Consider the following 26,872-nt stretch of genomic DNA (forward strand, 5'->3'; position numbering starts at 1 on the left):
TTTGTGTTGTCGATTAATCAGTGTTAATCAATACCAAATACAATAACTAAAACGGTGATAATCAGTGTTAAATATTCTTAAAGGAAGTATACTTAACTCTATAGTATACATGTCTTATAGACAAAAGAAAAAAGAAGCAGCTCAACATCAACAAATACCCATCACATGACAAATAAAAAAGGAGGATCAAAGCTTTTTTCCCGGTATGGGCACCATTTTGGTTGGCAAACTGGTGCATAGTCTCTCTTGTAGTACAAAATAATTTCTTCTACATGGGAAGTGGTTTAGTGCTTGGAGTACTTCTGGAGAACATCAAAGTAGTCGGGGAAGGTTTTGCGAGTACAGCCAGGGTCCTTAATGGTGACTGGAACATCTGCACAAGCAGCAAGAGAGAAAGCCATGGCCATTCTGTGATCATCATATGTATCAATCTCCGTTACGTTTAACTTTTCTGGTGGGGTGATTATGCAATAGTCTGACCCTTCTACAACTGTTGCACCCAACTGAAATTTCATCCAGAAATGTCAAAGAGTAAGAAAAACAGAACAGTTGATGCAACGATATATGGAGAACTTCTTCAAGACCACACTAGCCTTGTAAGCTGCAAATATCATGAAACCAGCTAAGACGTTTACCTTCCTAAGTTCTGTGCATATGGCAATCATCCGCTCAGTTTCCTTAACTCTCCAGCTAGCAACTGACCAGAGAAAAAAAAGAGAGAAAAATAATATGACGGCAATGCTCATCTCAAATGAAAAACAGCAACATTTAAATTTAAGCCATGCTTTATGAGGACAAACTTCATTACCAAAAAAATTCTTTAATTCTCATAAGGTCCTCAAACAGTTTAATATTTAAAGATGTTGTGGATCAGATACATCAATGAGAAACTATAAAAATCTACTCTGCACTAGAAAGATCTTCAGACTCGGGAAACACTACTAATTTATCTTCAATTCATACAGATTTAGATCGTGTCTTAATTTATTAGTTCTCATATCTAACAAAAGTTCAAGTTATCCATCACTGGCTTATAGAATGTTAGAACTCTTCATTTGTTTTCAAACGCACCCAAGTGGGTAGCACATGGATTTGGTTACTTTGTATGGATCCTTGAATACTTTTAGAAATTAGATACAAAAATCAAGCCTAACAGTTAAGATACATTATCACATCTGATACCCGATACCCAAGTCCATGTAATATAGCATATAGCCAACTCGACAAGAACACCATCAGATAGTTCTGTATTTCACAGAGGCTTTTTAAAATCCAATTCAAGAAAAATGATGTTTTTCTTTCCTTTTCCCCCTTAACTTCCCAACAGGCATTAACCGTTATAAACACCAAATTTTAAGACACAAAAGCAAATCTATCTAGAAAAAGTTATATGATGCATGCCATATCAAGTCTTCAAGTATATCAAGGAGGTAGCATAACAAAGGAAATTGAACATATATCAAAGTGTCTGCATCAACCCAGAAATGGTGAAGCAGAGAACCATTCCTCTTGTATTAACAGGAAAATTGCCAAAGCTACGACAATGTTCTTCCCTTCTCCTCAAGACCTCCTAAACTACCAGGAAAACCTCTTTGCACATTTTAGTCAGGTTATCACGGGATTGTAACTGATTATGCAGGGAAATGCTCTCATATTGAAGAATAGTGTCCCAGGTTCCAATCACTTCAGAATTATATCTTAATTAAAACAAAGTGCTTCAATAAGATTTGATTTCCAGGGAAACAAGGCTAGCCATACCGTCTCTTATGGCAGTAGGGCCATCAGCAAAAAGTGCAACTACAGCAAGAGTCATGGCAACATCTGGCATTTTGTTCATGTTCACGTCAATGGCACGCAAATGTTTCATTCCAGAAGAGTTCCTTGGAGGTCCTTTAACCGTGACACTGTTCTCTGTCCACGTAACTTCTGCCCCCATCTTCTCGAGGACCTCAGCGAACTTAACATCCCCCTTCACAAAGGGAACATAAAGATCCAAAGTAAGTCCCTTGTTAGAAAATTACTTTATGCAGTCAGAGACTAAGATGTAGGCCCCGCTCCGTGCAACTCCTACTTTTTAGTACTTTCACAAAATTAAGCTTGTTAATAGAAGGGAAATAGGAACCATTATGGTTCTGTCACAAATTCCAAGCACAAGATGGAAAAGTCTAGAATGTGATTGGCCCTAATGGCTTAATGGCACGAGAAATACCTGTAAACTGCTTGTTCCACAACCTTCAACAGTGACAGTTCCACCTGTGACAGCTGCCCCCGCCAAAAAATAGCTAGCACTTGAGGCATCTCCTTCCACATATGCTTTCCCAGGAGACCTATGATATTCTCGTAACAGTTAGCTTCATCGATCTTTGGAACCAGATTATCAAAGACATTAACACAGTGTGAAAGCAGACTTACTTGTACTTCTGACCTCCTTTTACCAAGAATCTGTCCCAGCTACTACTGTGCTCCACAAAGACACCAAATCGCTCCATCAACTTCAGTGTCATTTCAACATAAGGTACAGATATCAGTTTGTCAATTATTTCAATCTCCACATCTCCTAGAGCCAGGGGAGCAGCCATAAGCAGAGCAGTCAGGTATTGGCTACTGATAGATCCAGAGAGCTTTACCTGATAGATATAAAGGGAATATAACTTAGCAAGAACTTAAAAGTGGTTATATTATATTATTATATCTTTCCATACTAGGAAAGAAGCTGAGCAGTTAACCACAGACAATATATGAATTATGATTCATCAATATGATGTTAAAAAGTATTGCAAGAATCAAATGTATCTTCTTTAATTTAGTAGCAGCGACAAGGAATGTGGAAGAGATGAAATGGAGGGGACAAGAGAATTTTGGAGGAAGCAAAGACAATAAAGGACAGCAAGTTACTTGAAATTTTTTGAACTATGCCATTTACATTTAGCACTTCTCGTTAAGTGAATAGAGACTAGAGTTGCATTGTTTGTTATCATACAAGATTGATTCAAGCAAGGAAAATATATTGACTATAAACTAATATACTCTATGGCACGAGGGAGAGAATGCATGCTTGTTCTTAGATCACTTGAAGGTTGGTTCATTAGTTCTAAAAAATAAGCGAAAAATGAAAGAAAATGAAGATAAATCAGATGGAGAGAAAATATATTTGTTACGACACAATTAGAATGAAATATAGGTGTCCCTCTATTATAGCTTAAGCATTTTAGATGAGATTGTTCACATAATTCAAGATGGTACTACAACAAGGTTGGGCTTCAGGGTTCAACTCTCACCACCACTCATTTCCATATGTAACTCATTGTATCCAACTGATGAGAGGGATCTTTTGGCTTTATTACTCAGGATCAAAATTCAGATAAAGTAAGACAGTTTCTCCCAAGCTTAAGGTATGTATTTAACTTTTCCAGCAAAGACTTCATTGCATTTACAACACTATTCATCATTGTGATAATACTATTCATCATTGTGATAATACTATTCATAGTTTAAGACAATTGTAGCAACAGGCTACCAATTACTAACATTATACATGTGGACATAATAAAATCATAATCCCCACCTTCCCTCCTGGCAGACCTCCCTTGCTGACGATTCGAACTGGGGGACAATTCGTACCAAGGAAACAATCTACCTCTGCACCAAGCTGCTTAAGACCATCAACCAAATCACCAATTGGTCTCTCTCTCATCCTAGGAACTCCATCAAGTACATATCTGTACCACACAAATTATTCATGGAGTTACCACTTACCACAAGATAACATTTTCTAGACCAAAAAGAAATAAACAACTTTAACTAAAGAAAGAAGTAAACAAAAGTACACTTGTTCCCTGTCTTGCTCTCTGCCCGTTGAAAAAGATGGTAAAACACATCACATAAAAAGTACACATGCATTTCTGAAGCTCTCAAAGCAACAAATCTGGTTACTAAACCTTTGAAGACATAAGTGACATCTAATTAATCACCAAGCGGCAACTATTATCTAACCAAAACAGATTAAATTATTGATGTACATTTCAGAAGGTTTTTCCACCATTCCGAAAAATGTAAATTCATGAAGACTGTCAAATGGCTTCAAAAGAAACAGCCCCAAAACAAAAAACAAAAAGAAACAACACTGGCAAAAAAGAAGAGAAAAGAAAAAAGCAAAGAAGACAAAAACAAAAGTTATGAAGAAGGAACGATTATAAGACCTTGAAAGTCCTCCAGCTACTGTAACTGCTGCTGTCAACGGCCGCATTGCTGTTCCTGCATTTCCAAGGAATAGTTGGATTTCTTCCTCAGACTTTTTGCCGACAGGAAACTGCCCACCACAACCTTCCACAATTGCTCGTTGATTTCCATTGTCATCTTCAACATGAAGTCCAAGTGTTTTCAACGCACCAAGCATGTAATGAATGTCATCACTACTCAGTAAATTGTCAACAACAGTCCTTCCCTGAAATACAAGTGCCAGTGACATGTAATGGCAGCACAAGGTTCTAAGTAACATATATCAAGAATATAAAAGCATGAAAATGTACACGATTATTAAAGAACAAAGGAACGTGAATATAATTGTCAGCTTATGCAGCTTAAAAAGGTTGCACGCTTGGGGTTATCAGTGTATTATGCTCTATGAGTTGTTCAGGACACCGTGAGCTTGGGAAAAGCATTCCCCATTGGTTAAAACAGCTTATACCAAGACTAAAGTGTTGCTTTCAATCCCTTCCCCACACTAATAGCATCAGTTTTTATCATATACTTAATCTGAATTGTTTTGCATAACATCATTACTGGTGCTACTCTAATAAACATCACCTCGAATTAATTAAGAAACAAAAAAAACACTGTCCAAATTTACATGTTAACCACCCTAATGCCAAATTGGTAGGGTCAGAAACTCAAAAAGGGAATTGATGAATCCCAAAGAACCAAAACAAAATGCCACAAAAGATGAACATTTGGCAGATCAATTTGGTCGACAGATTGACAAAATGCAATCATTTCAATTAAAATCAAAACATTAAGCAAAAAATAAGATGTGCAAACAATTTATGTCTCTTAATATCTTACTATAATTAATATTGCAAGTAGCACTTCCAAAATCAGCTAAATACCAACGGTTTTTGAAGTGGTAAAAAGCATATTTAACCTCAATGCAGATGACATGGTATTTAAATGAAGCATCAAAATCATTGGAACCAAATATATCAACTCAGTATGTTTGGTATAACAGATTTCAAAGAAAATGTTTATTAGTGTTTGACTACCTTAAACTCAGGAAAGTTTTTCCTCAATGAAAATGTTTCCACCAAAATGGGGCATTTTCCTTAATAAATATTCCAGCTCTTATCTAATTTACATGTCTCAATTAATGCTTAGTCATTGTTATCAACTTTTAATACCTCAAAATATCACCAAAAGATTATTCCATTTATCCTAAACCATATACAGCTACCATAAGTCACCTACTTTTATTTTTATTTGATAGCCATGGCGTCTGGGCTTACGCTGGCCTCAACTAATTCCATGGGATGCTTGGCACCTCCAACCAGCAACAAGTATCAGATAACTCTATCCACCAAGGCTAGAACAAATGGGAAGAAATCCCCAAATGTATTTGTCCCATGTGGAAATTGAACGTGAGACCTCATGGTGTTCAACCCACGTCATTGATTACTAGGCCACACCCTTGGCTGCTATAATTCACCTACTTTTATACCCAAGCAAACACTAGAAAACGATCAAGAAAATAATTTCCAAAGAGAAAAAAACATTTCTAGTGTAAACCAGAATGCCAAATAATAGACCAAACACATCATGTACACATTCAATTAACTATACCAAAGAGAAAAAGACCAAATCTTCAAGTCAATTCAGTTCACAGCCCATTAAAGATATAGCAACCCATAGCTCAACCAAACTCACAGGAAAAGAAAAGGGAAAAAAAAGTTGGTTACTTTACCTCAGAAAGGGCAGCAAGGAGGAGAATACGATTGGAAAGGGATTTAGAACCGGGCAATTTAACCGTGCCAGATATATCTTTGATGGGTTCCAGCACAATCTCATGGGGCTTCTCTGCAGTAGCCACTGATGCAAAAATCCTAAAAGGTGACTTCCCCACCCTCAAAACTGAATCTTTCTTGAACACCCCTAAAGTTTTTGCTGAATTCTTTGATCCAAAGAAGAGAGAATGAGAAAAAAGAGGACCCTTTTGGGTTTTAGAAAGATTAGAATTGAGATTAAGGGTCTGTATCCCTTGTGCCATACTACTAATCTGTGCCATTGCTCTGAAGCTTTTCTACTCCCTTTCTGTGTTCTTGGAGTTGTTTGAAGAGCAAAGTTTGGGTTGTTTTTTGAGAAATTTTCAAGTGTAATAAGAAAATGGTTATGGTAGGTAGATGGGGTTAGGCAATTAAGCATATAAGGAAAGGAGTAGGACTCCAATGTCACCTTCACCAACCACCTTTTGTCTCTCAATTTTTTAGCGTTCAAGCCATCAAAGGGTTGTTGAGGTTTGAGGGTAGTTGTGCATTTGACTAAATGAAGAGATTTTGCAGAACTGATCCCTTAATTCTTCAAATTCCTAACTAAACGCCATAATTTAAAGTTGGAGTGATGTTTGATTATATTTTTTTATACTAATAATTTTATTTAAAATTTAAATAATTTTTTTAAAAATATATGAAATATAAGCTAGTTTATGTATGAGATAAGCGTTCAAAATTTATTCAAACAATGAAAATAAAGTAATGTGTTACTCAATAGATTACAGTTTCAATTATATTGACTTATAATAATTAAGCAATACAAATAATTTTTACTTATAAGGCCGAGTTTATGATCATAAAATAGGTCTATTATTTTGAAATTTCCCTTACTTCTTTCCTCGTAGACAAAACTTGTTTAGATCTACAATTTATGTTTGTTGAGCAATGGGGATTAATTTTTTAAAATTAAATTAGGCTAAAAATTCAAGATCACTCCTGATACATTCTTGCAAATCACAAACGTACCAGTCACTGGGCCTCTTTAAAGTTGAACTAACCAAGTACAGTAAATAACTCAGCTTTCAAACAATTTTTTTTTTTTTGGGAGAGACACTTCATTTTTCCATAAAAACATTTCACCCTTGATTTAGGAAAATTAAAGCACTACCCTTGATTTCCTAATTAAGTCGTTTGCAACCTTTTAGCTTGTTTGATGAAACTTTAAAGTTAACTTATTTTAAAAAGTGATTTTCAAAAAAAAAAAAAACTTTTGATAAGAAGTAGTTTGTTTTTTATCAGAAATTTAAAAATGACTTTTAAGTAGTAATTAGTATTTAATCAACTTTCAACAAATGTTTTTAAGTGTATTTTTTCAAAAAAAAAATATTTAGAGAAAAACTACTTAGTTTAGCTTCTAAAAAAATAGTTTCTGCTATTCCTCAAATCACTTATTTTCTCTCAAAGTTTGGCCAAACATCTTTACTTTTTAAAATAAGCATTTTTGACCTTCTGAAAATTTGGCCAAATATGATACTCTTTTTTTTTTAACCAAACTTGATACTCAATTCCTAATTACTTAGATATTTTTTATACTTATAAAGATAGAAATATTTTCTTCTATTCATTTTTGTGTGCCCCTAACTCTCTTTCATCAATATTAACAGTTACCTTATTGTTCTTATGAGAGGTATTTCCATTTTAGGTAATATAAATTTCTAAAAAGGGGTAAATAAAAGGATCTTTAACATGTTGTATAAACATTTTAAATTTGATACTTTTCCATCTAAATTTTTGTGGAATAACCATTCACATGGAAACAAGACTTGGACCGACACATGATATTAAGCAAATGAAACACCATACACTATGACTAAACTTTAGATATTAAAACCTCATTGCTATTTAATCGCAAATACTCTCTCTGTTATTTTTTACTTATCAAATTTTAACTTGACACAACTATTAAGAAAACAATAATTGGTATAGTGAGTTTATCATTTTACCCCTATTAATTGATAGAATTTTAAACATATTTACTCACTACATTTTTCAAAGACATTAACTCAATATTAATAAATTTAGGGTACAATAGAAAGAAAAAAATTGTCCTTTTTTAATTTATCAAAATTGACAAGTAAAAAAGAAATTCAAATTAAAAAATATTTGACAAGTAAATAGAAACGAAGGAAGCACTAACTAATTTAAGAGACTTACGTAGCCCCTTTTTTAAAGATTCGTTTTAGTCCTCGTCCTCCAATACTCATAGTGATATTTATATAGACGATGTTAGAATTAAGAGGTGGACTAACTAATGCATCGTCTAATTATCTAGCACCCCTTATGGGTCTATCAGGCCCCAAAACTATTTTTTCCAACAATTTATTTGTTCTTTTTCGATTATGGAGCTAAATCAATTAATTGAAATTGTATCTTCAATCGATTGATATATTTTATTCATTCATTTGATTTATTGTTATTCAGAATTTGCTTAATTTGATACTCCCTTCATTTCAAAATAATCAAATTGTTAGAATATAACACACATTTTTTTTTAAAAAAGTAATGACATAAATTAATCATGTTTTTCCATTTTTGCTCTTTTCAATCTCTAAAACATTAGTGATGATTATGTTAACTCTCAATACTCATTTAATTCATTCATTTATTTCTAGTACAAAATCCAAAAAGAAAAAAACCTTAGAATTACTAATTATATTACTCCCTCTAGATACGTTTCGCATTTTTGGAGGTAAAATTTTTGGTCCGAACAATCTTAAAAATCTTAAAATTGACAACAAATTTTAGAGGTAAAAAAACTTGAATATTTAAATAGAGCCAAATTTAAAATTTTAATTTCCCTATAAATTTATTCTATAAAAAAAATACTTTAATATAATTCTTAGTTAATTTAACATGACTATGATACAATTTGATCTAAACATTCCATTTAAGTATAATACAAATGAGCTTCTTGACCTCAATGTTGAAGTAAATCTCTTAACTCTCTTTGCATTGTATCAAGACTCTAATTTCTGGTGCGTAATTCTACACATGAAAAAGGAAAGCAAATGGAAATTATCACATTAATCTTTTGTGTCGTTTGTTATTAAGAGTACTAATTTGGATGATTAGCTGAGGACAAAGATGATAAGTACTGTCCGTGCATACGACAAAATACTGTAAGCAAGGGTCACCTTGTTATTATTAGTACTACTCCAAGTGTATATATCCTCTTCTCTTTATTTTTTTCTTTTAAATAAGATTATAAATATTTGTACTGTTCTGATTAGGATTATTTGTGGGTACAAGACTCAATTATAAATATTGGAAATGGTAACAACTACTGCTTCAACTTTTGTGTCAAATATACCACGTTTAGAAAGACATCAATAAACAAGGAACACTTTGGCAAGACACAAATGACTTCTTTGCACCCTTCATCATTATTTTAAAGGTACAGGTTCGAAAAATAAATCGAGGGAGCTTTTGGGATTTGGAGGGGGGAGGGGGGTGTATATAAAAGATTGAACACAGTTTTTAAAATTATTAGTCAGGTACAATATTGAAATTAGAAAACTTACTAAATATATATTAAAAAAAAAGTCCTTTTTTTGGACAGATAAAAAAAAATAAAACATTTGAATTAAAACGGAAGAAGTAGTTTCTATAAGGTAAAACAAATGGATTAAATTTTTTTTCATGAATATAGGAAATTGGAAGTGTTGCGTAATTTGGTTTTGAAAAGTTACTTCATCTAATTTCAAAATAAGTGTTGCTTTAACTTATTTCACGTTCCTTAAGTAAAATTATAATAAATATAAAGTATAGTTTACTAAGTTACTTCTATTTATTATGTATATGGATCTATCAAGTTAAACACTTTTAAGAAGTATTATTTTAAAAACAAAAAGTATAGTTGGAAAATATAGTAATATTTATTTTGAATTTTTAAGGTGACACTTATTTTGGGTGTAAAGAATAGCAAAAGAAAAATATAATTGAAAAGACCTTCTGCTAGTCAAAAATCATTAACTAGGATCGAAGTATTCAACTAAAAAAGGGAAAACTAGAAAGAAAAAGAGAATTTTGGATAAGAGAGCTTTGTAATAGAATAACTAGAATCGACTTGAATTGATTACAAATGACTAATGTCACCCCTATTATTACTTGTATAGGAATACTTTTAAAAATTATTCTAGATATATCTACAAGAAAAAATTGGATAATTTTATCTTCTAGCTATCTTAACAAGAACTTAGAAATTCTAGTAGCATGTTTGACTTAACTTATTTTAAGTAGCTTATAGAGAAAATAGCCAAATGTCCCCTCAAGTTATGATCGGATTCTCAACTACACACTTATACTTCACAGGGGTCCTATTACCCCCCTTAAACTACTTTAAAACAGAATAAATAGCACTCTAAAAATAGACACCACATTCTTAACATGCTGTGAAGGGCACACGCTACCGGCTATCAGATATATATAATGATTTTAATTTTTTTTATATTTATAGTTCTTTCTTTAATCTTTATTCTACTTTTCTTTTTCTTTTAAAATTTGTAATTGATATATATACACAAATTTATCCTTCAGTTTATAGATTGCTATAATATTTGCCCCAAATCCTTCAAATGCTTTCTTGACTTTATTAATTTCTGAAAATTTCAAGAAGAAAAAAAGCTATTGTTTCCCATTTTGTTCATCAAATTTGTGCAAATCTGTGAAATTTTTGAATGTGATTGGGTTGGTGTATTGAATCTACACATTATTTGTTAATCGATTTTGAATTTTGTGTGAAGATTTGAGCCAAAATTTAGAAAATTCCATTGATGTAAGAATGTGGGTTTGAATCCAAATCTGAAAATTTTCACTTGAAATTACTAATTTGTAGAGACTAAATTGAATCCTCTATGGGAATCCCATTATAATGTTGAGTTTTTAAGTTTGAAAGTATCTTAGATCAATTGATTTGAGCTAAAAAAAAATTGACGAATGAAGTAAAAAGCCACAAATCCATGAAAAGCCATTGTTAAAAAGCTTCAAAGTTCAAGTATGAATTTGTCAATGAATTCATCTTTTTCGATGATTTACTTCCTCATCATCGTCGGCTCGTTCGATGAATTTCTCTAGCAAATATATATATTTGTCATCCATCAAAGATGGATTGTTGGGATTGCTGATTCTTCGTCCCATTGAAGATTGAAGTGAGAGCGAAAGTAATTCCCTCCATTAAAAGGGGGTCATTTTGCTTATAAAAATAAATAAATGAAAAGAAGAAAATAAAAATATATTATTTAATTATAACAGAAATGTAAAAATATTTTATTTATTTATTTTTTGCTTCTCATTCTCTCAAGAGTGAAATACACTCTATATGTCATGTCAGCACTTAAGTGGTTATTTATTCTGTTTTAAAGTAGTTAAAGGGGGTAATAGGACTCCCGTGAAAAATAAGTATGTAGTTGAAAATTCGATCATAGCTTGGAGGGCCATTTGGCTATTTTCTCCAGCTTATAAGTTGTTTTCACCTTTTAAGCTGCTTTAGATAAACTAAATCAAATATATTCAATTATTTTGGGGGGCTTATTTTGAGCACAAAATAATTTTAAGTTGGCCAGTCAAATACTCAAAAAAATTAAAAGAAGCTTACAAGCAACTTATAAGTCAATCCAAACGGGCTCAAGATCTATCTTTAAGATAAATATCTATAGGGGTGTACATGGATCGGGTTGGTTCGGATTTTTTACAAATCAAATCAAATCATTTGTGTCGGGTTATTAAATCTATAAACCAAACCAAACCAATAAAAGTCGGGTTTTTCGATATCAATTTTTCTCGGATTTTTCGGGTTTTTTCGGTTTTTTCGGGTTTCTCGGGTTTCTCGGGTTTTTCATAGTATCTAATAAAAAGCATAGAGCAGTACTTCTTAAAAAGAGTTCTAGTACAAAATATCAACATATAAGATGGAGGCAGAACAATGTTTGAAGTTTTAACTTTATAATATAACTTTATAAAATGAACTTTTTTTGTATATTATTTAGATGAGCTTCTCAAATCCAAATCTAAATGTAAGAAAGAAAACAAAAATTATGAAAAATTTTAAGAAAATATTTATAAATTACATTTTAATAAATATTTTTATGTATAACATAATTTAAAAGTAGTATATCTATAATCGGGTTGGTTTGGGTTCGGTTTGACTTTTTTTAGTTAAAACCAAATCAACCCTATAATGGTCGAATTTTTTTTCCAAACACCAAACCAAGTCAAACCAAACCACTAATCGGATTTTTTTTCCGGTTTGGTTTGGTTTGTCGGTTTGGTGCGGTTTATCGGTTTGCCCTGTACAGCCCTAAATATCTAAGATACTACAATAGATCAGTCTAGAATTTTTCCTAAAAATCTAATTCCAAAAATTTAGCTTTAATTTTTTTCACAGTGGGATAAAAGAAATTTGTGCTAAAATAACACTTATTTTGAGATGAATAGAGTATATCTAAATTGACGTAATAAATAACGTAGGGAACAAAAATAATGTAGAAAAACAGAAAAGATAGAGCAAAAAGAAGAAAATTTACTTGAATTCTGTTTGACTGTTTTGTTAGCTATATTCCAAACTTGTGGGCCAATACTATGTTTTCACTTTCTTTGCCTATATATCTTCACTTCAATTTCCCAGACTTTCATGTTATCTCAGCTTCAATTTTATTGCACTTTTACTGAAATAGACATTGATTTGCATGGTTCCCACGTAAGAAAAAAACAAACAATATTCTTATATTCACATCAAAAAAAGGCTCTACCATTCCACTATAAATTCCTTGTTTTAGTACCTACCTCCCTTTCTTGTTTTAGTAGTTTTCTAGGAATCATGGACCTAAAACAACTGTCTGCTGTCAGAGATGAATCCTCAGTTACCATGAATGAATCCGAGGTACATTTTCCTTCTTTTATATATATATAGATAGATTATCTTACTGATTTAATTACTCGCTTTCAAGAATTAAGATTTACAGCTTATTTTTCATTCAACTCGACTCTTATTCCATCGATTGAGAACATTATAAGTATCAATACCCTATTGATCGATCAGTTAAATGAGTTACATGTCTTTCATTAGCTCCTAGCGGGTTCATTTTTTTTTTAGTTTTAGTTTTTAGATTCTGGTAATTAATTTGACATTACTCAATACTCTGGAGTCAAATTCTCTCTATATATGTGTGTGAAAAATATTAAACAAGTTTTGATAGGATATATATTTCATTGTCTTATAACTCAGAATTTAGAACGTCTAAATTATAAATTTGTTGCTAGCAAAAACAAAGCATGGGATAAGGATTTATGCAGATCCACCGTTGTAATTGATTTGATTGATTTTTTTTTAAAAAAAAAAAATAAACCGAAAAGTTTGGGTATGATATATGATCAATGTTTTTTGGTTGTAAATATGATGAAAAATTAATGCTAATCATCGTCCATCATTGTATTGTCGTTTGTTTATGTGACCAAAATTCGAAAAAGCTTGATACATATAGTATTACTTTTATTTATCTATATATTAATTTGAAGCCGCCTAATTAATCAATCAAATAAACGAAGAAAAGAATTAAGAGGCATGCTTAATTAATTAATCTCATTAACAAATGAACTTTAACTTTTTCTTTCTTTCTTTTTTGAAAAAATAAATAAATAAAAAATCTTCGTTGTCTCTATTAATACATGCTTTCTTCTCGTGCCATCATGCACATGAAAAACCTTCAAAAAGGATAATGATGGATTCCACCTACCTTATTTTTACTCAACAATCTCTCTATTGTTAATGGATAATTCGTTTTCTATTTCACTCATCATATTAGTTCTGAATTAAATAAATAAAAGAAAGTCTTAGCAATGAATATTTTAAAAAGTATTCTGAATATCTAATAGATACAAAACAAACACTCCTCTGTTTCAATTTGTTTATTTGATTTTAACATGATAAAGAGTTTAAGAAAGTTAAAAAATACTTTTGAATTTTACTGTTTGAAACATGTCACATGAAAAATTAATATTAAAGAATCATCAAAAAAATGAAGTAAGTAAAACAGACAAATTGACACGGAATAGTTGTAAGAGAACACACCGAATGGCAATTTCACCTTATCTTTTCATGCATGTGTTTTGTGTGGTATTAAGTAAATACGTATGATCATCTGTTGCCTTCTCATTAGAAACACAACTAAATACTAATTATCTTATTTTGTTTGCTGTCTTCTTAATTAACTCCTCTCTTTTTTTTCCAATCTCAAATAATAAATTAAAAATCTGGTCTTCTCCAATTTATACGTAAATCGACATAATTTCTTTTTGCCATTTGCAAGTAATGCAACTTGTTCAGTTTTTCCATTTTTTGTGTGTCGATCAACAAAATATATGGGTTTTTTTCCTCGAAAAAAAGAGGTTAATTAGGGGTTTGGAGTGATTTGGTGAAAAATGGACGTGAACATATCCAAGGTTTAAGCTATACACACTTCTACCATCAATGATCGTGGTGAGATAAATATGATTACTCGATCCTTAATTCGAAATCTGGAGTTTGAATTCTGAGAATGGAAAAAATTCTAATAGAGAGAGTTTTCTTTTTTCAACGAGTCTTATAGGACACAAATTTAGATTAATCAGTCCAGTTGATTCCAACTACTGAATTATTTATTTGAAGAAAAAAAAACACTTTACACTTCCAAGATTAACTAAATTTAATACTAGAATTGTTTTCTTTTTCTCATTCAAAATTAATTATCCAATGCAACCTATCTAGTTGCTGTTAAGATTTGCATTTTGATTCTGCACAATGCTCAATTGCTCATAAACAAAATTTCTTTTGAAAAAAGGAACTAAATGCTAATAGCCACCTTAGCATTATGTACTTTGTCAACTTTTATTTGGACTTCATTATTACCTCAATTTTATTGTGTCTACATCCAAATCTGACATAATCCTATAAAAGTTACCCCTCTTTTTGACTCAAAACTTTTTAAAACTGTTTTACTAGATTTTGAACCAATGAGAAGGCAGAATTATCCCCTTTATGGACCAAATTATTCTTATCTGAAAAATTATAAAGTAAGTCAAAGTAAATTCAAGTACCAAAAGAAAATCTCCTACAACATTTTGTATGTCTTCTCTATAGTATTTATTATTTTTGGTGGGGATGGGATAGAAAAGAAAGGGAGCATGCTTATATATATAATGTGAAACCTCATCATATTTCATGTTAGGATATAATAATATTTGAAGTATAATATCTTTTTATGGATGGCCAACAGGAAGGGAAAAAGAGACTTTTGGATTGTTGTACAAAAGATGGATCAACAGACAGGCATGGGAAACCAGCAATCAAGGCAAAAACTGGTGGATGGAAAACTGGATCTCTCTTATTAGGTCTACTAATTATACTCTCATTAGCACAACATTTTTCCATTTAAGCACCTATTTCATATGTTCCAATTAATTATATTTTTAATACTAAGGAAACAAAGAATAAAAGTAATATTTTGTATATGTATAAAGATCAACACACATGCATATGGCCATAGTTGCTAAAAGGACTCGAGTTATATACACTGAAACTGTAAAAAACTTTTATACTACGGGTATAATCTAATATGCTACTATACCATAATTATTTCAGGTTATCAGATCATATTTTTCATAAACACTACTCTACATGTTATTGCATGTAACTTGGCAAGGCTTGTAAATTCTTTTGTGAAATGGTAGAAAAAAAGATTCATCTTTTGATTCAAAACATACATCTAGAGCAACAACAATATACCCAGTGAAATTTCACAAGTGAGGTTTGGAAGGGTAGAGTGTACGCAGACGTTGCCACTACCGCGTGGAGGTAGAGAGACTATTTTCAAAAGACACTCGGTTCAAGAGCAGCAAAAAAACATACATCTAGAGGAAGAAAGAAAAAGAGGAATTCATCTAAACAGAACTAAGAAGTAGGAAAACCATGACAAACTCCTGATTTTCCAAGTTTTTAAAGATTTCCTAGTTATAACTTGAATTTACAAATTGCATAATCCATAAGCTGAAAGTCTCTGAATTATAACTCCTTATGATAAAATGGTAGCTTTCTGTTCTTTGATTGATGCAGTCAGTGAAGGATTGGCAGCAGTTGCATTTACTGGAGTGGAAGTGAACATGGTTCTTTTTTCAAAGACTGTCCTAAGGCAGTCAAATGCTGAAGCAGCAACCATGTTCAGCAAATGGATGGGAACACTTTATATTTTCTCTTTACTAGGAGCTTTCCTAAGTGATTCCTATCTTGGAAGATATCTTACTTCTGTTGTCTTTCTAGCGGTTATGAATGTTGTAAGTTAGCTTTTTCCCATAAACCCCTCTGGCTCCACAATTCATTTTTAGATAATTGACGTTTCTGAACAGTAAGGATTCATATAGCCGACCGTCAACTTGCTTTTTGCAGGGTTTGGTGGTATTGTCTTTGTTAACTCAAGCATTTATGCTTGAACCTGAAGGCTGTGGCAAGTTGGGAGAGCTATGTAAACCTCAATCACAAGTTGAGGTTGCCATGTTCTATTTATCGATATACCTGCTAGCTCTTGGGAGTGGCTCTATAGAACCAGCACTAGCCACACTAGGAGCTGATCAATTTGATGAAGAGGATCCAGAAGAAAGTCGTTCCAAGACGAAATTCTTTAGCTATTTCTATGTTGCTCTAAACATTGGATCATTGGTTGCTGAGACACTTCTGGTTTATATGGAAAACATGGGAAGATGGGTTATTGCCTTTTGGATATCAACAGCTTGTGGCTTTGTTGCTCTGCTCTCAATCATAAGTGGTGCCCCTAGGTACCGCCACATTAGACCTTGTTGCAACCCCATTTCTAGGTTCTCTCAGGTAATTGTTGCGTCTATCAGGAAAACAAAGCTTACAATTCCTACAAGTGGAGAGGAATTATACGAAGCTCGTGGAAGAAATGAAAAGGACAGCACCAGAAGAATCTCACATACAGATGACTTCAAGTAAGCTTAGCTTGCCCTGTTTTAGGATCTTATACTTTGTGATGTTATTCACTGACACATTCTTGTAATGAATAGGTTTCTTGATCGAGCTGCAGTTATAGCCCCATCAGACATGCTGATATTACCCGATAAAAGTGAAATTCCCAACCGATGGAGGCTCTGTACTGTGACACAAGTTGAAGAGGTCAAATGTGTGCTGAGGCTACTGCCAATATGGTTCTGCACAATCTTGGCATCCATTGTCTTTGTGCAAGTGCTATCTCTCTTCGTCGAGCAAGGATCTGCAATGAACACAAGCACAATGATCTCGGGCTTTCACATTCCACCAGCAAGCATGACAGCATTTGACATCATAAGCACATCCACCTTCATCATTTGCTATGAGAAGATCTTGATTCCTTTGTATGTAAAACTAACCAAAAGTAAGCCTAAGCTCCCGAGTGAGCTACAAAGAATAGGGATAGGATTGGTCATTTCAACAGTAGCTATGGTGATTGCAGGCTTGGTTGAACAACACAGACTAAGGTTTGCTAATGAAGGAGGGGAAGAGACAAGTTCTTTGAGTATTTTCTGGCAAACACCACAATATGTGCTTGTAGGAGTAGGGGAAGCATTCATCTATGTCGCTCAGTGGGAATTCTTTGCATCACAAATTCCCGATAGTCTGAAGAGCATGGGTCTTGGCTTGTCCATGTCTTCCTCAGCACTAGGTAGCTACTTGTGCAGCATCATACTAAGTGTAGTAATGAAGATCACAACAAGGCATGGAAAGCCAGGTTGGGTACCTGCAAATTTAAACGACGGGCACTTGGATAGGTTCTTCTTCCTTTCAGCTGCTTTGACTGCACTAGATCTTGTACTATTCGTTATGTGCGCTAAGAGGTTTAAGTTTATAGCACTAGAAAAACGAGAGGTAGGACAGGAGATGGAAGCTACAGCTTGAACTAATGAAAACTGTACCTCCTCCGCAACAATTGTTCTATTGTTTAGGAAGTAAACACAAAATATCAAGCTGAGCATTGTGGAGACTTACTCAAGAGGAAAGAAGAAAACTAAATAGAAAGCAAAAGAAAGCATGCTTTAGTTACTGAATGTTTTATATTTTATGACAATCTTGGCATTGACCAAAACCTCACTTGCAATCTTGATTTTGCTTATAATGCTTCATGGATCATATTGATGCCAGAACAGACATGTTTTCATGCTTTGGCTGAGTTCACTCTCCACTTGAAACCTCATAGTACAAGACTTGAAATATTTCGAACATTGGAACAGGCACTACTTCTACTGCAGGTCTTTAGCAATAGTTTGTGTCGTTGTTATACGTATATCAAGTTAATGACTTTCATAAAGCTATTTTAAGGACTGGAGTTTTCCTTCAGGATGTTTACTTGTGGTTACATAATTAGTTGAAGAACAAATTTTAGACAATATTCAGATTAAGCTATAACACATATTACTGTATGTCAACCAGTTAAACAACTGGTCACAAAAGAAATGTTTTTAAAATGCAAATCTGGGACTCCCTTAGGAGCGATGCAGCATCTAAACGTTCTGAGACAACCATGGAGCACAGTGTCTCTTGTATTAACATCGGATAGATGACAAATTTGCCCCATCCAACTTTGTGCCACGAGTTATCCGCCATGCATGCCTCGAGAATGCCTCATGCACCCTTTTGCATCTTGAACTGTTCGGGCCTGTACGCCACCAAACATTTTCTGTCTGACGTTCTCTTTAGAGATTGTTTGCTATTGCTTATGCCTGAAGTAAAGTTCTGCTCTCCTCTCTTTCTTTTACGTATCTAGTTCTATAGCTTAACCCTTACTTTTACGATGTAAGGGCAGAACGTAATAGTAATAAAGGAAAAGCAAGGTGTGGCGGTAAGTCAAAACTTTTTGGTCTCCATGTTCCGGGAGATTGTTAAACTTCATTATTCGACTTGATGCGCTGAGAGCGATGAAAAAGGATTTTCGAATTTTTGATTTACTCAACTCTTCTATTTTCGATTCAAAACGAAGAAAGGATAAAATAGAAATTACTACGATCTAGAGTGATAGCAAAATAATTATAAGTATTTGCAATACTAAACATGTTTTTGTACTAGGATTATGAAATTGGTGGCTTGAAATTTTATGGTGGGCTTACAATATTATGCATAGATAGTTAAATCAATTTCTGTACAACTATTGCTTTTGAATTATTTAATGTTTCATGCATTTTCTCTTGAATTTTCAAGATTGTCTTTTTTATTTCAATCTTTATGTTTTAAGCACATCAACATAAAAGTTCATGGAGTTTACACCTATGCTTCGGGGCTAATGCCTCACTCCTTGGTAAATGCTTTTGTCCTACAGCTACAACAACATACCTAGTGAAATCCCACTTAGTGGAGTCTGGAGAGGGTAGAGTATATGCAGACCTTACCACTACTTCGAAGAGGTAGAGAGGTTATTTCCGAAAGACCCTTGGCTCAAGTGCCTCAAACCCGAGTAAAAAAGAATAATAAACAATGAAGACAACATAGCAATGAATAAGAAAGTCTGCAATGAGGTGAACAAACACTTGCGTTGGTGCTTATTCTCTGTCAAACTTTCCCAGTGAAGATGAGAACAAATCTAGCAAACTCTATAGGAATATATGGTACTGCTTCCTTCATAAATTTATAAATACTGCAGGTCACTTGGACATCTTGGCAGTAAGTTCTCTTACCAGCTTCGCAGCAACCATTGCAGTCATGCCATCAACAGTATCACGCTGCGGGTTGAACTCTACGACATCAGCACCTACAACATCAGCTTGAAGGTTATGCACTATGTTTAGAACATCACGGAAAGAGAGACCGCCTGGCTCTATATGAGATACTCCAGGAGCAAATGCTGGATCCAAACAGTCAACATCCACAGAGATATACACACCCTTCACACCTTCACCCAGTTTCTGAATGTACAAGAATAATATTAAGCAATTGAGATTATCAATAAAACAAATAAATAATGAAATTCCTGTGTATGGACAATGGAAGACTTTGCTACATTTGGTAACTAACCGCAAAAAATGAAATCGAAGAGGATCATAGCTTATAGTAGTATATACAGAGATTGAGAGAGAAATATGAGAGTGCTATGCATCTGGAATAGACTCAGAATTCCTGAAGAGATGAACACATTGTTGGTGTTTGCCCTGACTTTCCTAGTATAATTGGGTTTTTCTTTTCCTAAAAGGAAAACCCAAAGTTCTCCATATTTGGCTAGTCTTTTTTCTTGTAGGAAAAAAGTTATGACTCTATAAATAAAGGTTCATTCCTTCTAACATACCAGGCTACCAGCATTCACAATGTAATCCTATGGACTTTCATGAGAGTTTTGGGTAGGGGTGAATTTGTGAGACGCAAGTGTTACGTTAACACTTGTGTGAACCTCTTTGTATTCCGAGTGAATTGCGTGAGGTTATTTCTCTCAATATTTTGTACTCTCATATTTATAGTGGATTGCTCATCTCTTCTTGTGGACGTAGGTCAGTTGACCGAACCACGTTAAATGTTTGTATCTCTTATGGTATATTTCTCGTTTGTCTTCTTAGTCATGGTCATTCGATGTTTGCTATATGGTATATTTCTCGTTTGTATTCTTAGTCATGGTCATTCGATGTTTGCTTTGCTAGCTTCCGCATGGCACCTAATTATTTTCGATCCCAACACACATTTGCAAGTATATAATTTGAGCAGAAAAAAACAAGAGGGTAAGGGAAAGGAGACCGATGGTAAAGAAAGACAGACCAGATTCTCCAAATATTGGCGGTCTCGGGAAAATGTTCGCATTTCATATTGCTCCACACCAAACCTTTTTCCTTGTTCTCGACCTTCTTTATTAATTGATCTAATTCCTACCTACAAACAAGATCAAGTGTTCAGGTAAACAATTTCTATTTTTTATGCTTGCGGGAGTAAGATACATCAGTAAACAGCTTATCCTATCACAACAAGGATTGTTTCACAGCATAATGCAAGAAATAGCATACAAAGTTATACATGCTTAGTTGGTCTATAGTAAGAACTTATATTACTTGCAAAAGCCGTCGAGCATAACCACCCTCCATTATTCGTGCAAAGCTTGATGCATGTGAATATTTGTTTCCTTCAAAGGCATGATAAATGTCAGGATGAGCATCAAGGTGAAGGATATCAATAGGTCCTCCAAGCTTTTCAGACACAGCTCTTACAACAGGATAGGATATAGAGTGATCACCCCCTAACACCAAGGGGCGCAATGGATCCTGAAAAAGTCAAAATGGGAATTAAAATGAACAAATAAATATGCAACGGGAAAAAACATTAGAAACTGAAGCATACAGGCCTTGCCTAAGAAGAGACTACTTTGAGTAGAATTCCTAATTATGACAATTGTTTTATCCAGTCACCAAAGTATAAGAAATGTTTCTGTTCAGAAGCAAGGGGAAGTTATATGATAACAGTTGATGCTTCATTGAATAACAGCTGGGCAGAATCAATTTCTTTCATTCAACTGACGATCTTTTTTCTTTTGTTCACAATGAGATGAAAAAAATGGCAAGACTACCGTAGCAGCACAGGGAAGGCACAATAGTTTGACGCCTAAACACATAGACATCAGTAAACAATCTCGAGCAGGTCCTTCCAGCTTCAAAAATCATATTATGGATAAAAGCTCAATGAGAACAGCATATGAGGTCATGAAGTGAACTATCTTTTTCCTTTCTAACTTTTCATAGACATATGGATGAAGGTGAGAAAGCTAATTTTACATTGGTAACTCCGAACAATATAATGAAGAGATACAATTAAAGCCAAAATGTCAGAATGGCACGATAGGACTTAAGACATTGTAAAGCATCTGTTTTTACTGGTTTTGGGTGGGGAGATGGGGTCTTAGAAGTCTGATATATCGTTATAAAAAAGATTTTAGTAAATTCCTAACTTAATGGGTGCAGGAGCCTCTCCTGCATCCTAGCAAAGGCCTATGGTATTAGTATGCTTCCCTTGCAGAAAGGATGAAAAGTTATTACTTCCCCAGAAGTTATTACGTAAATGATGGTTTACCTCCTCCATAACTAGCTTGACAGATTCACTTATGATACTCATCAACCTATCATCATCAACACCTGCATCTCGTAACTCTTGAACTGGCACATCACCAGCATCAGTTAAGACGCGTGGATCATCTAATACTTTTCCTGCACAATAGAAATAACTTGTTCAGATAGAGTACAACTTCCAATATCAGTAAGCTAAAGGAATGTCAATACATGACTCCATTATGAAGATTGTGGATAACAACATTAAACGTCTAGCTGTGCAATTAATTAGAATGCATTTTTTTGTTTTCTCCATAAGTAGAACCAAAATCTCAACCAGAACAGATTGATATTGAATAGAATGAGTATAAAGCATAACCCACTATTTACTGAATATCTGATTGCGATTGATAATCCCTAAAACAAATTATGATGTTTTCAAACTCATCTTGCCCAAAGTAAATAATGTGAAGAATAATCGTTTTAACAGGTAAATAGCTTGACTTACCTTCCTCAGTTGTGGAGTTTGTACTGCCGCACCACATAGCCTCTCTTATACGAGGAGGAGCAAATGCTGGCCCCTGGAGAAATGAAGAGTTATGTCCCAGAGGAACTCCAAGAAGAGTCGTTGCGGCTACAGCACCTCCAAGAGCACGAACAAGCTCTCCCTATAAAAGTAACTTGAAAAGATCAGGAAGGGAATAAATCGCTCATTCACGCGTAAAGGGTCTTATAGGAAACAATTCACTACAACAAACTAGTAGGTCAAACCAAATGAGAAACAACAACCGTAGAAAGATAAGAGCTAATATCTTGTAAGAGTAGCTACTTGTCTTCTTTCTTCCCCTTCTCCCCTGACAAACCTAAGTTCTATCATTCTTAATCATAATGAAGAAATTGACCATTATCATATTAGGATACAACTACCACTTGCCCATTTCATTTGTGAGACTAGATTAAGTGACAATGCAGGGACACAGATCAGACAGTTAGGAAACAATACAAAATTTTTGAAAATATATCGGCTGCTGGCAAACTGTTTAGTCATGCTTATCAATTTCCAATCATTTAATATTATATGTAAATTAATTTACATGAGAACTAGCAATGTTGAATTTATACACACCCACACCATTAAGGACCACCAAGATTCCATCACTGCTGTTAAGCTGTTAGTTCAAGAGCTCTTACACAAAAGGTTCTGATTACGCTATTACTTCATTAATTAGCTAACTGCAGTAAAAAAAAAAGATGAAAAGAACTAAGTGCTACTAAAATGAAGCATCTCGTTATATGCGCTCAGGGGCGTATATGTTTTGTCTTAGTCTCTTTACACGTGTTAAAAAGTCCACTAAATATGTAAATAACAGATTCTGAATCCAATAAATTTGATGGAGGTGATAGAATTACGAATCTGAACGCATGAAATTCAAATCCTAGATCCGCCTCGGTATGCGCCCCACTCAAAATAACATTCCTCCAAGCCATACATACCTTAAGTTTTGCTCTTTCACGAATAAGTGTAAGAGATGCCTCTATGACACGATTTTGTCCTCTTAACACCAATTCTTTTGGAACATTTGATGCGTACAATTTCTGCATACAATGGATTCCCATCTTCCCAGCACTCTTCATTTTTGTTAATTCTGATTATCCTACAAAACCCACTCAACAAAAAATTAAAAAATAAATAAATACAGAAATAGAAGCTGCAAAGTAGACAAGAATAAACCAACCCAAAGAGGAATTGACTAGGCATGAGGCTACACAACAAATGAACCATATGTTACTCCCTCCACTTCAAGTTGTTCGTCTTACATCACTTTTTAGTCTGTTTCAAAACCCGACAAACAAATTGAAATGGAGGGAGTACATATCTTCAATAGTATCCATGTTTATGAGGAAACATCAACCACCAAGTTGCTCTGTCCTCTCCTATTGAAATTCCAAAAATAAGAGAGAACACTAAAAGAAGAGGATTTATTTTGCATCCTCCACAAGTCTGTTCAGATTTCAATCAAACCAAGGTGAAATTTACAGGAAATAGTCGCTGCTTTTTCAAGAAGAGCTTTTCATCTCTACAGTAGTTTCTGGCAAAAAAGTTTATCTTCTACAAAATTGTGAACATACAGGAAGGTATAGCACCCTCGAGTCATGTCATCAAACAACAACATACCCAGTATAATCCCCATGAGTGGGGGGCAGACCTTACCCCTACCTTGGCATGGCAGGTAGAGAGGCTTTTTTTCGATAGACCGTCCACCTCGAAGAAAGCAAAAACACAACACTTATGAAGACAAATGTCATCAGATAGAAGAAAAACAATAGGAAAGGAAAATGGAATCAAGCAGATTTTGCAGCACATCTCCCTGTGTAAACCAAAAAGAAAAAAAAACTTTTACTTTATGGACTGAAATCCCCCGAAATAGGAATTTTATCTCCTCAACCCAAACCCATGTTCATATATACCCAAACAATTTCCAGTTCTTAGCTATTCTTAGGTTAATCACCCAAAAGAAAAAGAAAACAACTTTCTTTCAATTCCCGTTATTATTTCCCAAAATGGTTTCATAATAGAGCTAAACTTTTCTCAATAACCAAACAGAGTTCCACAAATAGTAAACCCAACAACAAAAGTATCTATCTAAATTTGGGGATTAAAAGACACAACAAATTCAAGAACAAAAAGATTAATTCTTGAAGGGTCATAAATTAGGTATCAATAGAAAGAAAGAAAGAAAGAAGGAAAGTGATATATCATACCTACAAGTGCAAGAAAAGAGTGATGAGAGAAAAAGAAAAGGCAATCGCTGAGTTTAAAAAGGAGTAGAACAGAGCTAAAGGAAAGAGAAGAGAGAAGAGTGAAGAATGAAGACATGCAGCACTTTCGTCCCTATCTTGAAAATTATTGAAAGAATACAAGTTGAAAATGGTTTATAAGTTAAAAAAAATATATATAAATTAATTTATTTATTTTTTGATTTGTAAGTTGTTTTAAATTTATAAATTGTTAAAATAAATTATTTAAATAAATTCAATTATTTATTGAAATTTGGTAGTCAAATACTTAAAAAATAAACTGAAAACAGCTTATAAGCCAATTCAAACGGCTTCATATCTTATAAACATTTTTTTTTTTATCTTTATATCCTCCTTTGTCAAATTTACATTTTTGTATTAATTTATTTATTAATTATGTTTCAATAAATGAGAAAGTTTCCCAATAAATAAGTACATGCCTTTTAATTTCTTTAACAAATGATGTAAAATGGCAAAAGGCCAATACACATATTTTTATTTTTATTTTTTTTCTTACTTTTTTTAATAAAAATTTATAAAGAATACAAAATTTGAATTGACAATTAGAAAATAAAATTTTAAAATTTGAATTACAAGATAAGCTCACTAATAATATTAAATGCAACATAAATTTAATTCGCACTTCGTTTAAATTCAAGATTTATAAAATAACCAATTAACAAGTAAAAATAAATAAAATGTTTGATATAAAGTGTTCACTCAACAACAACAACAACAATAATAATAATAAAGGAAAAGACTTGATCTACTTCTCAGTTTTATATTTTAGAGCTGGTATATTTTTTGTTAAAAAAAAGTCTCGCTTTCAGCTGACGAAAGTGAAAAATAATTTAAATTTCTTTTTTTGAATTTTTAAATAAAATTAAATCCACATAAGGGTATATTTGACATTTCCCACGAAGCTTTGATATATATTTGATCATTTTCATACATGAATTTTTTAATCCTCTTTAATTCGAAGACTAATGTGATTTATTATTTTTATGATCAAATTTATTTTTCACTCATCTTCTTGTAAAGTCTACTATAAATGCGCCGATTTTTTTTATAATTATGAAAAAATAAATTATAATATGATCGCAAAAGAAAATAGTTTAATTTTTTTCTTTCTTTTATCTCTTTTGTTCCATTCTCTCTCTTTCTTTTTATTTTTCAATCTTTTTCAAAATAAAAAATTAAATAAGAACAAGAAACTCAGATAGTGATAAGCAAATAAATCTACAAGGAAGATATTTAAGATCGAAATTAATCGTTGAACTAAAAATATCAAAAAGAATTAGGTGTGAGAAGTATCAAATATACCGCTTATCACGACCCCGACCCACCGTGACTGACACCCATACTAACCATCCGGTGGGAGAACCATTTTCAACAAACCAACAACAATAATCGAGAAGTATACAAAGCTTAAAGATGCGGAAGCAGGTTTAAATCAAGAAAGAACTATTGAGTTCGCATAAACTCAGAAATCGTCTAGTTATCAATCCAAAATATATGAAAGTAAACACACCCTAGGAGTTGAAAGTCATCGTACCAAAACTCAAAAAAAATGAACAAGTCTAGAAAAGGAAAATACAACCCCAAAAGAATTCATAATGAAAATAACAATGTCTGAACATCTGAGTCTCGGACGAGGGATTAAGACAAATGAGAAAGTCCACAGCATATGACAAAATAGCTCACCCTTGAACTTGAACAATATTTCTACTCCTCTAAACGAGGTCTCTCCGTAGTCGTCTGAATATGCCCTATACTCCACAAAGATAGAGCAAGTGTAGTATTAGTACACAAAATCAACAGTGTACTGGTAGGACCACGCAGTTAGCCAGTAAGCGGATCATAGACAAGTAAATTCAACACGATAAACATATACATATACAGAATAAGTCAACCAATCACATGTCCAACCATATTCAGCAACACCACAATTCAATATCTTCAACATGCTATAACTTCACACAAGGGTGCTCACAAAAGACCTACAAACA

At 33.3% G+C, this 26,872-nt stretch overlaps 3 protein-coding genes across 6 annotated transcripts; 1 reads left to right on the forward strand and 2 right to left on the reverse strand.

Annotated features, from left to right (window-relative positions):
- Window positions 1-47: 47 nt before the first annotated feature.
- LOC129886692 (3-phosphoshikimate 1-carboxyvinyltransferase, chloroplastic) lies at window positions 48-6,569 on the reverse strand. Its single transcript, XM_055961484.1, has 8 exons — window positions 5,954-6,569; window positions 4,200-4,444; window positions 3,566-3,719; window positions 2,413-2,627; window positions 2,210-2,327; window positions 1,759-1,969; window positions 636-697; window positions 48-503 (listed from the first exon to the last, which is right to left on the reverse strand). The coding sequence occupies exons 1-8, from the start codon at window positions 6,272-6,274 to the stop codon at window positions 285-287; spliced, it is 1,545 nt and encodes a 514-aa protein (XP_055817459.1). The 5' UTR covers window positions 6,275-6,569; the 3' UTR covers window positions 48-284.
- Window positions 6,570-12,632: 6,063 nt separating this feature from the next.
- Window positions 12,633-18,285, forward strand: LOC129884771 (protein NRT1/ PTR FAMILY 7.3-like). Of its 2 annotated transcripts, none has more exons than XM_055959053.1 (5): window positions 12,633-12,915; window positions 15,287-15,401; window positions 16,123-16,340; window positions 16,453-17,012; window positions 17,088-18,285. In XM_055959053.1, exons 1-5 carry the CDS (start codon window positions 12,667-12,669, stop codon window positions 17,953-17,955), a joined length of 2,010 nt encoding a protein of 669 aa, XP_055815028.1. In that variant the 5' UTR covers window positions 12,633-12,666; the 3' UTR covers window positions 17,956-18,285. The 2 variants fall into 2 exon arrangements, with proteins under 2 accessions (XP_055815028.1, XP_055815029.1); XM_055959054.1 differs by lacking the exon at window positions 12,633-12,915 and adding an exon at window positions 14,271-14,511.
- Window positions 18,286-19,231: 946 nt separating this feature from the next.
- LOC129886693 (arginase 1, mitochondrial) lies at window positions 19,232-24,962 on the reverse strand. Of its 3 annotated transcripts, XM_055961486.1 has the most exons (8): window positions 24,828-24,954; window positions 24,241-24,327; window positions 23,559-23,719; window positions 22,573-22,732; window positions 22,090-22,223; window positions 21,078-21,287; window positions 20,791-20,901; window positions 19,232-19,952 (listed from the first exon to the last, which is right to left on the reverse strand). In XM_055961486.1, exons 3-8 carry the CDS (start codon window positions 23,697-23,699, stop codon window positions 19,692-19,694), a joined length of 1,017 nt encoding a protein of 338 aa, XP_055817461.1. In that variant the 5' UTR covers window positions 23,700-23,719; window positions 24,241-24,327; window positions 24,828-24,954; the 3' UTR covers window positions 19,232-19,691. The 3 variants fall into 3 exon arrangements, with proteins under 3 accessions (XP_055817461.1, XP_055817460.1, XP_055817463.1); XM_055961485.1 differs by lacking the exon at window positions 24,241-24,327 and having other exon boundaries at window positions 24,828-24,962; XM_055961488.1 differs by lacking the exons at window positions 20,791-20,901; window positions 24,241-24,327 and having other exon boundaries at window positions 24,828-24,962.
- Window positions 24,963-26,872: the final 1,910 nt, after the last annotated feature.

This window comes from Solanum dulcamara, chromosome 4 (genome assembly GCF_947179165.1).
Source record: "Solanum dulcamara chromosome 4, daSolDulc1.2, whole genome shotgun sequence".
NCBI classification, from domain to species: Eukaryota; Viridiplantae; Streptophyta; class Magnoliopsida; order Solanales; family Solanaceae; genus Solanum; species Solanum dulcamara.

Excerpts from the sequence above, each read along its gene's own strand:
- LOC129884771 (XM_055959053.1), top strand. The coding sequence starts at position 12,667 with ATGTTATCTCAGCTTCAATTTTATTGCACTTTTACTGAAATAGACATT. Across the intron at positions 12,916-15,286 it reads TTACCATGAATGAATCCGAG|GAAGGGAAAAAGAGACTTTT; the intron begins GTACATTTTCCT and ends GATGGCCAACAG. Across the intron at positions 17,013-17,087 it reads TCACATACAGATGACTTCAA|GTTTCTTGATCGAGCTGCAG; the intron begins GTAAGCTTAGCT and ends TGTAATGAATAG.
- LOC129886692 (XM_055961484.1), bottom strand. The coding sequence starts at position 6,274 with ATGGCACAGATTAGTAGTATGGCACAAGGGATACAGACCCTTAATCTC. Across the intron at positions 4,445-5,953 it reads TCCTTGCTGCCCTTTCTGAG|GGAAGGACTGTTGTTGACAA; the intron begins GTAAAGTAACCA and ends CTTGTATTTCAG. Across the intron at positions 698-1,758 it reads CCCTACTGCCATAAGAGACG|TTGCTAGCTGGAGAGTTAAG; the intron begins GTATGGCTAGCC and ends TTCTCTGGTCAG.
- LOC129886693 (XM_055961485.1), bottom strand. The coding sequence starts at position 23,699 with ATGAAGAGTGCTGGGAAGATGGGAATCCATTGTATGCAGAAATTGTAC. Across the intron at positions 22,224-22,572 it reads AAACTCCACAACTGAGGAAG|GAAAAGTATTAGATGATCCA; the intron begins GTAAGTCAAGCT and ends TCTATTGTGCAG. Across the intron at positions 21,288-22,089 it reads TCAAGCTAGTTATGGAGGAG|GATCCATTGCGCCCCTTGGT; the intron begins GTAAACCATCAT and ends TGACTTTTTCAG.